The sequence below is a fragment of the Chelon labrosus genome, assembly GCF_963514085.1.
Source record: "Chelon labrosus genome assembly, chromosome: 9".
In the NCBI taxonomy this organism is placed as follows: Eukaryota; Metazoa; Chordata; class Actinopteri; order Mugiliformes; family Mugilidae; genus Chelon; species Chelon labrosus.
In genome coordinates, this window is record NC_140359.1 from 6,047,131 (window position 1) to 6,064,146 (window position 17,016).

Consider the following 17,016-nt stretch of genomic DNA (forward strand, 5'->3'; position numbering starts at 1 on the left):
ACTTCCTGTGTTACTGTTACTGTAGGTGAGACAAAAAAAAAAAATTTGTAGACTTAATGCTGAAACTCATAATAGTGAGTCTTCAAATGTATACAACTGAGAGATGTGGGTACAGTAGAGGAAATAATACTACAGGTGTCTTTATTTCAAATGTCTGCTGATGTTGGCATGTTAGCAAACACTAGCTGCCCCACCTCTGTCCCTTTATCCCTCTTATTACAGGGTGTCAATATTTTTTGTATGGTGGAGGACCCTCACATGGTTATTGTTCATCTAACCTACCCTAGCAACAGTAACCCAGGAAGTTGGACATTGACAAAGGGTCGGAGGTCTGGTTGGTGGTTAATAGGCTGACAAAGAGTCAATTGATACTCATGTCCCTCATGAATAAAGGGACTTCCAGTGGTCAGCACCCACAAGGGGGAGACAGAATATACCTCAAAATCCTTTTCAACCACAGAAACTGATTGGTAAAATACGGTTTTGCAATAATGCTACTCCACTTAATGAAAAAAATACTTAAATTATTTTTAAGAAATTGACTGGTTATTTCTTCTCTTACGTATTTATTTTTATGTTTCATGTCATTTTAATAATCAAAACAGACATTTTGAAGTAATGTATGCACTAAAAACAAGTATAAGTTATGTGCGCATAGTTTTATAACTTTGTATGTAAGATGGAAGCGCGCTGAACGTGACAATACCATATAAGGAAACGTGGATTGCGTAATGATCCCTGACGTCAGAGCAGTCACAAGATCGTCGCTCGCGCATCTAACTGAAAGTCTGGGGCCACATTTTAGTGTTATGTAGCGTCTCGGGGAAGCACAATTGGCACAATGGCGGCCGAGAAGCACTCACACTTGCGGGTCTTTTGGAGGAAACGGGACTCTCTTTGAACTCCTCTCATTTTTTTTACGCTTTCTCCTTGGTTGTACTTTATTATACCAGCGGAAGGCATTGTAGTGTGCACGCGTGGCGACCTTTGCTGTCCGTGTTTTTGGCTAACTCAGCCGCACATCTCTATCGACGTGAGCAAGCTAGCAAGTCAAACATTGTCTGTTTACATCAGCCCTAAGCTAGCAGTGCTGCTAGCTTGGCCGGGTGTGTGTTGTTTTTTTTTTCTTGGGAGCTGGTGAGTAGGTGATGTTGTCCGTGCTGTCTTACGGGAGACTCGTAGCCAGAGCTGTCATCGGCGGACTTTCTCAGACAGACAGCCGCGACTACAGCCTGGTGACAGCGAGCTGCGGCTTCGGCAAAGATTTCCGCAAAGGCATCCTGAAAAAAGGGATGTGCTATGGGGACGACGCTTGTTTCATCGCCAGACACAGATCGGCCGATGTTTTGGGTGAGTCTGTCAGCTGTGGAAACACTGAACCTCGCAATCATTCCCTGTAAAAGAATCAAACAAAAACAAAAAAACGCTGACTGAATGATGGGTCAAAAGGTCAGGCTGAAACGTCTGATAATTAAATGTAGTTTGGTGCCTTAAAAATGAACTGTACTTACACCCACTTGCCAAAACAGTAGATACACTAGTGAAAACCAATGCATTCTATTCAAACAGCCCTGCCCTAAATCTCCATTCATGACAGTTATAATGTTCAGTTTTGGTAGCAGGTAGAAAGGTGGTAGTTCACCTGGATGATCATTTTGCAGGATGTAGTTTGTGGTGCTGTTAAACTGGACCAAATTGAAGTGTCTCTGTGATTTAGCCTAGCCAAAGTACTGCTTCCAAAATGAAAACAAAGTTGAATCAACGTCTCTCTGTTATTTTTAACCCTCATGAAGTTAAGATTTAGTGCTGGCTTGTCATTTTAGAAGACATTTGTTTTCACTAGTGTACCTAATGAACTGTCCTGTGAGCTCTTATTTCAGTGTTTTCCTTTAGTTCAGTATTGATTACCTGAATCACCTACTCTCTGTATTTTTTGTATAGACTTGAATTTGAATTTCCCATTTGTCCATTTTCTCTCAGTAATCAAAAACAATGTCGTTTTTTAAAAATGTGCTCTATTGCAGTAGATTTAAACAACTAGACAACCTATAAAGAACCTGTTATTTAATTCCTCTGCATCATGGGTGCAGCAGGACTGATTGTGAGTGCTGACACTCAGACACTACTGATCCTAGGAAAATATAGAAATCAGGACATCACCTCACTAAGTCAGGTTATTTTTGGTAGGTTAGGTTAGTTGCAAAGTTGCATGTCTTGAGTTGAGCAGGATGTTTCTTTGCTATGGCACAGTGGTGATAAGATGCAGGGGGGATCAGCCATGTATGGTCAGCAGAGCAGATGCCTGTTCCCTGGGAGTAACAAGACTAAACTTTCCTTACTAGGAAAATCAAGGACCTGAGCAAATGCTCCACGGGGAATAAGAGTCCTTTTTTGAAACTAGATAAGCGGAACATGTTTCTGTGGAAATAGAAATGAAGGCTTCAGTTATGGGTTTCATGCATTTAACTAAAGTTCTTTAAGGGTCTGAGGAGAGAGGAAATATATATAACAATTGTGTCGCTTGTGTTGCTTAATTGATAGAATTGTACCATGCTTAATATAAAATAAGTTTGGCAATTTGCAGTTACTTGAAATAATTAATAATGTCAGTAGCTGACTAGACGAACTGTCTGGGTTGTGATCTTCTTATAGTCTGTGACAGCCTGTTTTATAAAGTGCCTTGGTTCTTTAAGCACACCTTTTCCTGTACTGGATGTCCTTTTTGCACGAATGTGCACATTGTTTTTCTTCATCAAGCAACTGCGTGAACTTGTTCTTTAGTGCCACACATGGAACAAATCTGAAGAATGTCAAAAATGATACGCGTTTACGGAATGGGGAGGCAAAGAGGGAAGGTGGGTTGCTGAGTTCATCAAATCAACACTTGTCTGTTGCTAGGTGTGGCAGATGGAGTTGGTGGTTGGAGGGACTATGGCGTGGACCCTTCACAATTTTCAGGTACGCTGATGAAGACGTGTGAGAGGCTGGTAAAGGAAGGACGCTTTGTCCCCAGCAATCCAGTGGGAGTCCTCACGACCAGCTACTACGAGCTACTGCAGAACAAAGTGCCACTACTGGGTGAGTGAAGCCACTGGAAACACAGTATTTCAGTGTCTAAAGAGATTCTGTTTGTTTTGAAGGCACATTATCAGATCATTGTTCTGTTCATTCATATAGAGCTGACGTTGTCTTTTGTAGTAGAAGGGGGTACAGCAAGGTGTCTTTCCTCTCTAGCAGCATATTTTAAAGGTAACTGTACACTCTGGTGAGCCCCAATTTCCTCCTCACTCTGGCTCACTAAACGAATTCAGATCTGTGCCATGCAGCCTGTGGGACAGTAGATTTTTATCAGTTGCCAATAAGAAAATGTAATTTTTCCATGTGGTCTGGATCGGAGTCGTTCTGTCCAGGGCTAGGTTTTGTTTTTGTCTGTTCCGTTTAGTGCTGGCTGGATAGAGATTTTTGCGTGATGAGTCAGAAACAGCCAGAATCCATTATGAAGTCCTGGGAATGTCCCAAGCCCCAGCCTGCCCCGTACACTTAATTTTTAGTATCCATTTCCCCCATCGCACCGCTTCCTGCGAACAAAGCGTGTGCAAACGTGTAACACCAACAGACGAATGTATTAGGAGCGAATCGCAGTACTTTTCCACCCGTTATCACATGTGCAGCTGGTGGACAACACTGCATTGTGCTGTTCTTTTACTGCCGAGGGAATGTTCTTGAGGACGGCAGCGAGCGTAACTGTACCGCCGGAGAGAAAACAGAAGAAAGGAATGAGTCACAGTGCGTGAGGGGTTTTGAAGGTTGATCCCAAAGAGCATATTTTGGTATTTTAGATGAGTCACCAGCAGGGTGTGACCCCACGCTGTCGGCCTGCTCCACCAGCTCATCTTTCCTCTTCAACACGGCTCCCATCATCATCATTACAGATCTAAAAACCTATAACACTGATCGTGTTAAGTTTATGGATTCAAACTAACCTCATGAATCGCACAAACATGCTATCAGTATCTTCCCGTTTCCTAAGCTGTGTAGCTGTGGAACATAAAGAGATTATGTTGTTCTGAACCGTAATGCGTTAAAATATAATATAAATTTCAAGGTCTTTCTGTAACAAGGTCGTGACTTGACGCAGTAGGGAAAAGCACAGGTGTAAATAATAAATAAGTCATGCCCACAGCTTTTTCAGCTCCATGATCCTGGTGTCCAATGATCTGGCTCATTGTCACTCTGTCATGATTTACTGAAACAAACTTACATGGTATTAGTAACAACTTTACAACTCAGAAATATTTTAGCAATTTCTGAAGATCTGTTATTAGTTTCAAAATATTAAATGGGTAAAGACAACCACACACAGCGGTAGTAATAATAGTAAAAATACATATGCATACACAAATAATTGTGTACATAAAAACGTTATTAATAGTGTATGCACGCTCACTTGCCATTACCTAGTGTGAAAACAAATGCATTCTATTATAACAGGCCTGCCGTAAATCTTATTGTGATTTGTGTTTATCTGTGATTATGATTATCATATTGTGTTGTATTGACACGTTTCTATTATTTTGACATATCCATTTATAAATAACAAACATGTTTGTGTTTAATTTAATCCAGTTTAACAGCACCACAAAATGATCATCTGACGCTGTTTCATCATGAACTGAACAATGTAACAGTCATGAAGGGGGATTTAGGGTATTTAGTTATATTAGAACGCAGTGAACGTAATGAACTGGCAAGTGAGTGCATATTACAAATGAACACAACATAGTGATAAATGAATAAATAAGCGTTCTGACATCCAGGCAGTTAAGTCTTACATTATACCACCGGCCTTCCTCTAGATTTCGGTCCATGTAACTCCACAGAAGCCTCTCTATGTTGTATACATTTCCAGATAATGGACTCTTGGAGTGAGGTTTAGTTTTGTATTATGGTTGTTGCATTGACCTAGAACCAGCAGAGCCTATATTTGCATTTTTTAGGACATTTCAAACCTAACATCTGCATTGAAAATCTTTATGTTTGTGCAGGTAGCAGCACGGCTTGCATTGTGGTTTTGGACCGGCAGAGTCACCAGCTTCACACAGCCAACTTGGGAGACTCTGGTTTCCTGGTAGTCCGGGGAGGGGAGGTGGTCCACCGCTCAGACGAGCAGCAGCACTACTTCAACACGCCCTTCCAGCTGTCTATAGCTCCCCCGGGGGTTGAGGGGGTCGTCCTCAGTGACAGGTGAGACACCCAACAGCCAGTACGTTGTGCATCTGCTGTCCCACTTGAATTGGTCTGTTGAGGACCACCTCAAACACAACAAAGACGCTTGGCTGTGTTAGTGTTCGGTGAATGTAGCGACTGTACTGGGCTCCAGTGTAGCAGTGTGTCGGGGCCACGTGCTGCTGTGTCTCGTTGCTGTGGTGTGCCAAGCAGCAGCACAGTCAACGTCAGTAGAGCATAGACTGGGCACTGGATGTTTGCCAAGCTTTCCCTCTTTACCAGGTCAAAGTCTGTGTGGGCTGTTGGGCAAAACGAAGAGTTCACATCCAGACCTGCACCAGCAAACTCAGTCACCTTTTCACTCGATCATTTTGAATCAGGCAGATTATTTTGAGACATCTTAAACTGTTTTTTAAAAAAAATACCCAATCTGCACGTCACCAGCATCACAGAATGATTTTATTTATTGTTAGCAACCTCCATTCAGTTCAGGCCAACCCATTATGAGCTCTTCAAATTTTCAACATTTCAGTCATTTAATTGAAGGATTTACTCAGGCGGATTTACACTGAGTGCAACAGCAGATTAAACTTCCAATCCTAGATCACTAACATTGCAGCCAATAGAAAAGAGTGCAACGGTCAAAACCAAACTAACAACATTCTTGTGACTGCAGAAAAATAAAAGATTGGGAGTTAGCTGGTGACAACAAGTACTTCTATAAAAAGACATTTGCATGCAGCCAAATACTCTATGTGATGTTAATGTTATGCGTCTCGTGTTAATGTATTTATTTTTCTTGCTTGTCTTTATATTACTAGTCTTCCAACATGGGGGCCATACATTAGGAAAACACTGAGTCCTCGCTTCATAATTACACTTGAAGAGCTTCATTATCTCAAGTGTTTGTCCTTAGTGGCATTTGACAAATGGCTTTGGCTCTGGACGCCCAGTTCATGTAAATTACAGCTGCTCTCCCAGTGCATGCAGCGGGGATGTCTGTCATATTTCCATATCTGTGCAGTAGTTGGGGAAGTGCTATCCCGTGGTGGTGTTCATGTGAACTGCTATTAGAGCTGCATAAAAAAATCGCAGCACAGGACAAGCTGTTCCTGGAAGCTTTGGCTCCGTGTCATGACGCAGTCCAGAGAGTTTGTAATGAATAACGGGCTAGGGGGTAAAGGCATCTTCCAAGAAGCGAACTTGACACTGGCAAGCTAACTTGGTTCCTGCCGCTGGGTATTTGTAGCTCCATCTTTATGATGGTTGCACCTTTTTTCGGACCAGACTGTCCTTTCCAAACCCCTCATGTGACGATTCTGTGAATTTGTCCTCATCCTGCGTCTGTGATTATGTTTCTGTGGCAAAGGTGAAGGATCAGTAGCAGCTGAGAGTGTAATGTGCTGTAATCAGCAGTTATTCCCTGAGTAGAGGAAAAGCTGCGTTAATGGTTCAGTTTGATCTGTCTTGCATTGATGTTTCCTGTTTGACTTTATTGCCTGTGCACCTACAGTCCTGATGCCGCAGACAGCTCCTCCTTCGATGTCCAGCTGGGCGACATCATCCTCACCGCCACCGATGGGCTCTTTGACAACATGCCTGACTACATGATCCTGCAAGAGCTGAAGAAACTCAAGGTGAGTCACTAGCATGTCTGCTGATACGGAAGTGGAATCAGAAATATGTCTGGTATTAAAACTTAATCCGTGCTTTGTTTTTGCGCATCAGAATTCAAACTATGAGAGCATCCAGCAGACTGCCCGGAGCATTGCAGAGCAGGCCCACGTGCTGGCATATGACCCCAACTACATGTCGCCTTTTGCACAGTTTGCCTGTGACAATGGACTGAATGTAAGAGGTAAGCGTCTTAATTCAAAGGTAAACAACATGTCTCTAATGTTAAACACAATATTTTTGGTCATCCTCATCCTAACTGGTCACTGTTGTCTGTGTGTGCAGGAGGAAAGCCAGATGACATTACAGTACTGTTGTCTATAGTGGCAGAATACACCGACTAGACTGTGTGTGTGGAACTGTGATCGGGGGGGCATGTGCCTCTGCAGGTGATGGACTGCTTTGATTCCTGCTGGTCAGGATGTTGGACTGATGTCTGATGCTTCCCCCACATCTGCAGCCTCTACTCTGCCTCACCCCTAGCTGACCATCTCCTCCACAAAAAGGTCCTACTCCTCTTTGATTGTTTACATCAGAGTGGCCAGATGAAGCGATCCAGAGGCCTAACACGTCACCGTCGCCAGGCTGCAGCGTTGCAATCTTCGCAGTGTCCGGGGCTCATTGGATAATCTCATTCCCTGGGATCAGCAGTCATCGGGGTGTTGGAGAGATGAGGATCCTGTCTGAAGAGATGAAGTCTCTGATAGGTGGCCTGTGCAGGGAGGAAGTTGCAATTCAGTGATGGACCCAGATGTAGCTAGACTCTAGGTGTTAAGAGGGATGTCTGCACACCGGGCTGCAAGAAGGGAATGATACAGCCCATGAGTGGTGTCAAGAAGGGAAGTGCACAGGAAATAGCAGCATTAGGACTCAATAAATGGGCCTAGTGCAAGCAGATGTTCTTAATGATACACTGGGATTTAGAAATCCTTTACAAACAAAGGGCCTGAAACCTTGTATATGAGTGCAGGGAGCATATGTTTGATAAGTAGATATGACTCGTGTGCATTTCTGGGATGTTTTGTTAAACGTTTGCAAAAAACCTGTGACATTCATACATCCTGTAGGAAGGGTTACATTGATCCAATAAGATTTCATGAAGGAATTTCATGAAAACGCATGGCAGCTGCCTTTTCCATGCCAGTGCAATTCAGGTCTTGCACATATTTTGTTACTTAATGGGAAGAGTATTTTATAGTTCATTTGCCTCTTGAGATGTGTATATATTGAGTCATACTGATGCCCTCCCTTTAATCGCGCTGCTGCTGCTGAAGTCTCGATTGTGATCACTTGTGAATGAACATGTGTGACGAATGTGCTTGTCAGTGTGTCTGTTGTGTAATGAGTGTCTATGAAATGGCTGCCGAAGGCTGCAGACTTCTCCATATCCACTGGGCTAAAACGCACAAAGCTAAAGGAGCATATCTGAAAAAAGCTTGATACAGAGGCGGAGGGTATAAAAATGTATTTTTGTAACTTCTTTGTTCACCCCATCAGAGTAGCTTAAGAAATTGATGTTCACAATCCCATTTTCTTGTCTCCTTCCTGCTGAAGAGCTCCAGTGGCACATTCATTCAGTCAGGAAAAATGGCCATTATGTTTTCTCTAAATTTCACCCACAGTTGGAAAGACCTCTTAGTACAATTCTGTATTCCATGTAATGGTATAATTTGCCTTGTATCAGGTGTCATTGAGTCAAACATGCCTGCAATTTCAAAATAACCTCCCACCGCGTTCCCGGTATTCAATGCAGCCATACATAGGAGTCAGTCAAAACAGCATTCCCATCATGTCCTGCTGTCTTAAAACGAGGTCCATTCACTTCCACTCTCTCTTGAAATATGCTCTTCTGCACCCAGTTAAGAGTAGTGATAAAGCCATCCCATGCATAGAAAATCCTCCCTGTATCTTCATCACTATTACAGTCTGCACTAATCTAATTGACTGCCTCCCTACTTAGTCTGACAAGTTCACACTGAAGACTGCAGTGTCGGGTGTCATTTTGTAATGAGGAATAGAGGAACAGATTCATCTATGTCAAAGAGTCAAATTGTGAGTGTTACAGAACTGAGGACAATCTAAACAGCCTTAACAAAATTGCAAAACAGTTCTCCCAGTTATTTGGTACAACCACCGTCAGCTTTGTGGTTCCTCCCATGGACTTCATCTTCCAAACAGAGCATCTCTCTCTCTCATTCTCTCTCTCTCTCTCTTATTCTCTCATTCTCTCATTTAATGGGTGTACAGTTCATTGCAGATCTATCCTGTGTGGAAAAACATTTTCAAATCTGTACAATATTTAAATAAAGATTATAGTATTTATTATCCCACTCTATTTGATGGCTGTGATTTAAGCTGCAGTTGGTCATGGATAAGATTTTGTACAGCAAGCTGTGAGTGTAATACATAGCAGAAGTGTTTTCTTCACAGGTGCAGGATGCCTCAAGTATATTCCCATCAAGATATTGTCACATTTAGCTCTGCAGAGTGTTTACCTCTCTGAACACAGGCTGCTGTTCAGGCCAACAACAGATAATGCTTAAGAACAGTTTGTACACGCTGCGTGTGTCCTCCCACATTCCTCAGACATTAGACTGAATGTGAGTCAGTAGACGTGTGTGGCATCTTCAGGCTAAGCTAATGTTTTCACAGACATGACCAGCAGTATTTTTCTCCTTGCAGTAGATGCTATGACAAACTGCACAAACAATTAATTTAATAAATAATTGGGTAAATGGTTACAAGGAAACATGCCACTGAAAATGGTTTAAAGAAGCAACATCTGCATAAACAATATGCTTAAAACCTGCTTAAATACAGTGTAAAGTACACTGAATAGAACTTATTACTACTATACTACACCGATTAGCCATAACATTAAAGCATTTTGTCCTCCAAAGCTGATGTGTTAGAAGCAGGAAAAATGGACAAATGGAAAGATTTGAGCGACTTTGACACTGACCAGACTGTGATGGCTAGATGACTGGGTCAGAGTTCCTCCAAAACTGCAGCTCTTGGTCCTGGTCTGCAGTGGTCGGTACTGACCAAAAGTGGTTCAAGGAAGGACATAACAAAGCTATTTGATGCATTTGGGCAGTGACGACTGGTGCATTTGGTGTGATCCAACAGATGAGCGCAGGAATGGCCTCCAAATCTCTCAGATCTCAATCCGTTCCAGTATCTGTGGGATGTGCTGGACAACTGCTAGCGTCTGGCACCAAGACATTAGCAGTTGTCCAGTACATCCCACAGATGCAGGATTGGATTGAGGTCTGGGAAATTTGGAGGCCAAATCAAGACCTTGAATTCCTTCAGAGGTTGAGTGGAGTAAATGCCTCAATCGATCAGGGCCGTTTTGATCACAAAAGGCGGATTTACAAAATATTTGGCAGGTAGTCATAATGTTATGGCTGATCTGTGTATCTTATCGTGACGTCTGATGATTGTTGCCTGCTTTGGCAGCATCTCAGAGAGCTAAGATAAGACGTGGGTAGTGTGCTCTCAGAGCAAAGGACTTCTTGGATAATCTTCACCGTCCTCTTCGTCACTGTAACAGGCCAGGACAGGAAACCTGGCACCATCATCATCATCCTGCTGTGAGGACAAGGCCCTGAACAGGAGGGAGCACACCTAAAGGGAACAAGGAGGGAACATGTTAATGTTATTAAGTTATTAAAGCGTTCAGAAAGGAGTCGCCATTTTCTTTTAATTCATTTTTTAATTGCATTTTGCATAATTTTATAGTGATCGTGTCTGGACCTTCTGTTTCTTTTTAAATCCAGTCTCAGTTCAATAAAAGATGATGCATGAGACTGCACCATCAGGGGTTCAGTATCGCCTTGTCAGTTCATAGAAAACAGTTGAAGAGTCTCAGATCAAAACATATAACATCATGACTGTCTGCCTAGTATTGTGTTGGCCCCCCTTTTTGCCACCAACACAGCCCCGACCCATCAAGGCATGAACTCCACTAGGCCTCCGAAGCTGTGCTGTGGTATCTGGCAACAAGACGTTAGCAGAAGATCCTTTAAGTCCTTCAAGTTGTGAGGTGGGGCCCCCATGGATTGGAATTTGAGGCCAATTCAAAATCTTAATAAACTTCTTGTTGTGTTCCTCAGACCATTCCTCATCATGTTTGCTTTGTGCCACACTATCCTACTGAAAGAGACTACAGCCATCAGGGAATATTGTTTCAATGAAAGATGTACATGGTCTGCAAAAATGCTTAGTTAGGTGGTGTGTGTCAAAGAATGGCATGGGTCAGCCTTCACTACCCTCATCAATGAGCCTTGGCTGCCCATGACCCCATCGCAGATTCATCGCTTTTCCTTTCTTGGACCCCTTTTGACAGGTTCTGACCACTGCAGTTTTAGAAATGCTCTGACCCAGTCATCTGGGTCAGGCACAACCTTTCAAGACCGTAGACCCTGAGGAGGTCATGCAGATATCCCAGCAAAAATTAAAAACCAAAAACCAACAGGAAGCCGTTCTTACTGTTGTGGAAGCAGGACTCGTGGTAGCGCTGCCACAGAGTTTACTGGGGCTGTTGATCAGAGGTAGACGTTGCATCAGAGGATCTGGGTTGATTATAGGGCTGCCCTGGCTGGACGGGATCAGCTCTGTCAAGTCAGCAACAATTTGGGCCTTGTTGCCGCCGCATAAACCCGCAGGGAGAGCAGCAGCCCCTTCACACCTGAAAACACACACATTTTGGTGACAAGCTAATGACCAGTTTCTGGTGGCAAAAATAGTCCTAACATCGTGTGTGTGTGTGGAGTAATTAAGCTGTACGGTGCCACCTTCTATAACATCAAAATAACAATCCTGCCCCCTACGCAGAAAAAAAATACAGCGTAATCACAGTGACTCATGAGCATGTGGATTATCACAGAGCCTGGGGAGGAGTGTTACATGTGTTATACTGGTATATATCTGATGGTGGAGGCGGAGATGTAGGGAAATACTAAAATGTAAGAAAGATTTCTGGACAATTCTATTCCAAACATGTCTCTGGAGACGATTTAAATTTGTTTGTATTATCTTTTATGATAAATAATGTGAATTTGTAACAAGAATACTTTCAGTCGTATTCCAACTATATCAAGCTATATTCTCCACTAAAACTGCCAAATGTATTATTAAAAAAATGTTGATCTAGAAGAAGTCCTGATTGCTGATATCCATATGGAGCCACACGGCAAAACATTTATTTTCCACTCCTAAACATGCCATTTGCAAACACTTTATGAGTTAGGATGTGTATCTCTGTATCAGCTGATTCAGGCCTTGGCCTCAAGCACGGTCTGAACGAGCAACAAAATAAACCCTACGCAAATAACCACACTGCAAATTATCAGCCTTAGAGAAGCAAACCAGAAGCATAAGGGGGAACACAGCAGGAAGATGTTAAAGCGCTGCTTTTCAAATATCTTCAAACAACAGTGGGCTCTGTGGTTACACGTCAAAAGGCCCCAAGGCAGCAGACCATCGAGTTTTGTTATGAGCATCCGCTGAATAACAAATATATTGCATAATCTGTTTCCTTACCTTTAAACAAAGCTAAAACAAAGACAACTGGATTTGTTAGGGTGTCACTAATTGTGAAAAGCAGGACAGGTTCATCTGCTAACTGAAGGTGGTGAGTATTGCCTTAATCATGTTGAGTTTCAAGTGTGGAACACCCACAGAAGTTTTCAAATTAAAACCTAAACCCTCTATAACCATTTAGAGCTGAAGAACCCACTTGGATGATGGTGAAACATCTGCAAGAAAAATGAAACAAGTCCAGTTGCCTTTGTTTTAGCTTTGTTTTTGGATACAGTAACAAAAATGTTCTGCATAGGTTCAGAAACAGCCTGAATTATTCACGTCAAAAGAGAAAGCATCAGTTAATGATGTAAATGGAGCACTGAAAAACAGCCGGTTCATCAGGTCACTCATGTCTCCGCAGACTCCCAGCAGAGTGCACAAGCAGACCAAACTACAAACAACCCAGATGTTGAACAGTGCAGCTGGGACTGGTGTAACAAGATCCACACAGAGCCCAAAGCTTGGACGAATACAGTGAGAGAGAGCCAGCAAAACAGTAGAGGACAGTGACACTGGCAGAAGAACCAAACGGGCTAGTAAAACAGACATGGGGGGATTACAGACTGTCGCACTGACAGGCTTCTAACCCAACCCTGCCTGTCCTGGACTTGGCCTATTTATCTCTGTTACAGACACAAGGTTGGCTGCTGTAACTCTATTCCTCTTAGGAGGCTAAAAACAGCCAATGAGGGCAAACCGCCTTGACTGAATGCCAGGAGAGAAGCTCAGGTAGAGGCCTGTGGGCGGAATCAATTCTACTCTCCAGCATAGTATGACAGTAGATATGAGCAGCTTGTAGAAATGATTAAAAGTGGTGTGTCTGGAGCCAGCAGTGGTCGCTACCTTGGTGTAGTGGGGGTCGGTGTCTCTGAAGGCTGAGAGGGGGCCCTGCTTTCAGAGTCAATCAGAGTAGCCAGCACCACCATGGCCTCAAGGACCATGTCCTCCACAGAGAAGCACACAGGCCTGCAAACAGAATAAATAACACTCTAATGGACACCTGACAATGACAGAAGACAATCTTATTTTCAAATCCGCCCTCATCAGTAAGGTTAATCAGACTCACCAGCTACAGACTAAAAGGTTTGTGACTGCCTGGTGTTAATTACACACTTAATTTGGAGTGTCTTATGTACAGCCTTACACAGCCTCTGGGTCTTAAGATATGAATGGCACTCAAGAGATTCACAACAGCAAGGAAGCTTACATTCCTGCAGCACCAAAGTGAACCGATACAGGAAGACAATGTGACTCTGCAAAAGACAAAAAACCCTGGAAAGAAACAAGTGCAACAATTACTAAAAGTGCAACAACTATGGCATCTTAATAGCAAATAGGTTTGACAGTAGAGCCATGACATGTTTACTACAATCAGGCTATTCATGCTCTACTAAATTTAGGCCCAATAAAACCTAAAGCCTGGCTTCTAATCCACCAAACCAGATTTTCCGAAACCGACGGGAACAAGACGACAAGGCCGGCTAATGAGGAGCCTCACAGCAGGGTGCCCAAGACACATTCCAGGACATTAGGGACAAGAGTTTTGGGTGTTAATACAGGTCAAGTCTCCTTAACTGGACTAACACAAGGACTTCATCCCAATTTCCAAGTTGCCGACCAACTACTTCTGCTTTGTTTTCTAAGACAAGCAACAGGAAAGCATTTTTAATAAGGGTCGGTTCATTTAGACATAACTGAGCACACTATACTGGAAAGTACGCCACACTTAAATTATAAATAGTTTAAGATCAGCTGAAGTTTACTACCCCTTAAATCTAAGAACATTCCTAATTGGCTGAAAAGTTTATAACAAACCACGCCTATAATTTCTGCAATTTACTACTTCACCGTTTTATTTCCATGCAGTGGTGTGTGATTTCGGTCCCACTATCGTTGCTGTAAAGACGAGTCCCAGCACTCAGGGAAAAGTTTGCATGAAAATGATAGCGAGGCACAAAGGTTGAGTGTCCGTATTACAGGACCACAAGTACAGACATGAAATACTCCCGTTGAGCCAGTCTCACACACACACCCACACAAACTGAATACATAATATACTCATGTGACAGGGAAAAACGGGGGTCTCCAAAAATAACCCTGTTACCCTGAGCTCCTTCAGACAGAAGGTTATGTCCGAGTCCACTCCAACCTGAAAGTAGTCAAACTCATCTGGGTGTAAGCACATCTCAGTGCACATTTTCTTCATGTGATCTGCAACAGAATAATATCCTAGTCAGTTAGTATGTGCATGACATCTTTAGTGTTTGTCTTAATGTACTTGAAGTAGGTTTAAATACAGTGTATTTTATCATTGGGAAAGGTTGCCAAGTGAAACTGGTGCAATAGAAACTTTTATTACCCTGGACCTGTGCTAAATTGCAGGATAACATAAACTCACCATCACCGCCCTCACAGTAATTTCTCAGACTGACTCTTTGAGGAGTCATGGACAGAGTGATTTCCTCTTGAGACACAGGAAAGTGCATCACCATATCACCAAGTAGCCTTCAAAAAAAGAGCAAAACAGATGCAGACCCCTACAGAATCAAACTAAGCAATGGGAAGAGAGCCCTGTGTTATGTGTGTAAGGAACTAACTGATCATTTTCCTAAGACTATACTTTTGGTCTTGTTCTTTGTGTGTCTAGTTGATTAAGTTGAAGTGAATATGCATGTGTGTTTCAAGGCATTCATGTGAAAGTAAAGAATAATGTACTAATTTCTCTTAATCCAGTGTGTATCTATTTAATTTCACAATAAATTCTCTGAGGTTAAAGATCTCTCAGCCTAAAGTAAACCATGACCTATTTGCGCAAAAAGGGTTTAATTTTCTGGTTCCAACTTGATAACAAAAAAAAGTGAAAGGAGTGGCAACCTGGCAGGAGCCTTCAGCACATTAGGACAGAGGTGTGAGGCAAACACCGCCTGCAGAGTCTCACTTTCCTGGAAACGCAGGTTGTGGGTTTTGGTGATGCCTATCACAAAAGCACAGGGGGTCATATTTGAAGCACACTGCCTCCATGTGTTCACAATATGCAATGGCATGTCTGCAGCTCAGTGGTAATAGAAGCCATATTCTCAAATTTCTTTTCTTTACCTGCAACTAGGTCATGATACAAAATGCTGCCTTTCCTACCATGTCTGCAGAAAAACTGGATTATCACTCGATCACTTGAAGTGTTGATTGATATCTGACATTGCTCCAAATTGCGCTTACTGGATATCAAACTCCGGAAAAGTGGCAGCACAGACTTAAAAATAAAGAAGTGGGATTTGGTTAAAAATGTCAACTCTAAATATTTTAATCTTCAGTCCTAGGTTGTATTAGACTTCTACTCCTGGCTATGATGGCTATTTGAGCTCTCTACAGATGTATAAGGCAGTATTACTAATATACTGTACCTTCATGACCAGTTTACATTTGGATGCTGATTCCAGGCTGTACTTCTGGAAAAACAGTGGTGAGAAGAGGAAGCAGGCATACGCAGAATGAGTTGAATTCACTGATCTAAGCGCCAGCTTTAAGAAAGAGACAGGAACTTTTTAGTTAAGATGTTGCTCACTGATGCTGAGAGAAAAAAGTAGCAAACCAATGCTTGGAAAGGACACACAGAGGAAGACACAGCTGTTCTATTTTTTTTAATTATTATTATTTTAATGGAATTAGCCCTAGACCCTGGTTAGGAATAAAAAAATTAAATGAGGTTCACCCCTTTGACCATGGGATCCAACCACAGTTCATCTCCGATTCGTGACAAGGCATGAATGGCCTTTCCAAATGCTGCAACACAACAAAGAACCACCAGAGTTCAAGGTTAGCATCATAATGTTGTTTACATCCGTTACTACAACTTTAAATAGCTTTACTGTCACTAAAGAGTATAATCATGAGCTTGTGGACTAGTGTTAAGAAAAGTGGACTTGAAACCAGTATCACATCCTCTCTCGACAGCCATGGCACAAACTCTCAAACTTCTCCCCAGATGGCTGCCCATCGCTTCCACTGTGCCCGCTATTCTTTGACTAGATGTATTAAAAGCATAGAGCCAATTTCCCCAATGTGAAATGTAAGGGATATACAGTAATTTTATTTATTTAATAAAGTGGATTAAACTCAGCATTATATGAAAAATCTATAATTTCACAAAAAGTGTTGCTAGCTAATTCAGCTAAATCTTGTAGCTAAGATAATTAAGCTTCATTAGCTAAGTTAGCAGCGTTTATTAAGCATTAATAATGCGAGCTTTTCATATAGGCTACTGTAAATTTTGAATTATTAGTTATTTAACAGCAAACGTAACTGTCTTATTTATATAGTCGTATATATCGCTACCTTTTACGCAGTTTCCTTCAAAGATACAATTCATATTTTCTCAAAGATTTGTAGTTGAAGAGCCAGTTTCACGCGCATGCGCAGATGTGCTAAGTGACGTCGAAGCAAATGGCGCCGACGCGCCATTTAGCCTAGCTACATGAGCTACATGAGTAAACAAGGTGATACACGATTTTCCCGGTTTGAAAGGGATTT

The 17,016-nt window shown here is 42.3% G+C and overlaps 2 protein-coding genes across 2 annotated transcripts; one reads left to right on the forward strand and one right to left on the reverse strand.

The window, feature by feature from the left end:
• Positions 1-746: 746 nt before the first annotated feature.
• Positions 747-9,998, forward strand: pptc7a (protein phosphatase targeting COQ7 a). Its single transcript, XM_084550666.1, has 6 exons — positions 747-1,350; positions 2,899-3,078; positions 5,046-5,244; positions 6,740-6,863; positions 6,955-7,084; positions 7,186-9,998. The coding sequence occupies exons 1-6, from the start codon at positions 1,149-1,151 to the stop codon at positions 7,242-7,244; spliced, it is 894 nt and encodes a 297-aa protein (XP_084406792.1). The 5' UTR covers positions 747-1,148; the 3' UTR covers positions 7,245-9,998.
• Positions 9,999-10,399: 401 nt separating this feature from the next.
• On the reverse strand, positions 10,400-16,855 carry rad9b (RAD9 checkpoint clamp component B; the record flags this gene model as incomplete). The annotated part of the gene is made up of 11 exons (XM_084551730.1): positions 10,400-10,530; positions 11,395-11,593; positions 13,333-13,455; positions 13,697-13,761; positions 14,594-14,700; positions 14,888-14,994; positions 15,364-15,463; positions 15,625-15,739; positions 15,891-16,007; positions 16,199-16,269; positions 16,822-16,855. 11 exons carry the CDS (start codon positions 16,853-16,855, stop codon positions 10,402-10,404), a joined length of 1,167 nt encoding a protein of 388 aa, XP_084407856.1. The 3' UTR covers positions 10,400-10,401.
• Between the last annotated feature and the right edge of the window lie 161 nt (positions 16,856-17,016).

What these genes read in the sequence shown, in the direction of transcription:
- pptc7a (XM_084550666.1), top strand. Translation starts at nt 1,149, where the DNA reads ATGTTGTCCGTGCTGTCTTACGGGAGACTCGTAGCCAGAGCTGTCATC. An exon ending in CAGATCGGCCGATGTTTTGG is followed by an intron (nt 1,351 to 2,898) that starts GTGAGTCTGTCA and finishes GTCTGTTGCTAG; the next exon opens with GTGTGGCAGATGGAGTTGGT. An exon ending in GGGGTCGTCCTCAGTGACAG is followed by an intron (nt 5,245 to 6,739) that starts GTGAGACACCCA and finishes GTGCACCTACAG; the next exon opens with TCCTGATGCCGCAGACAGCT.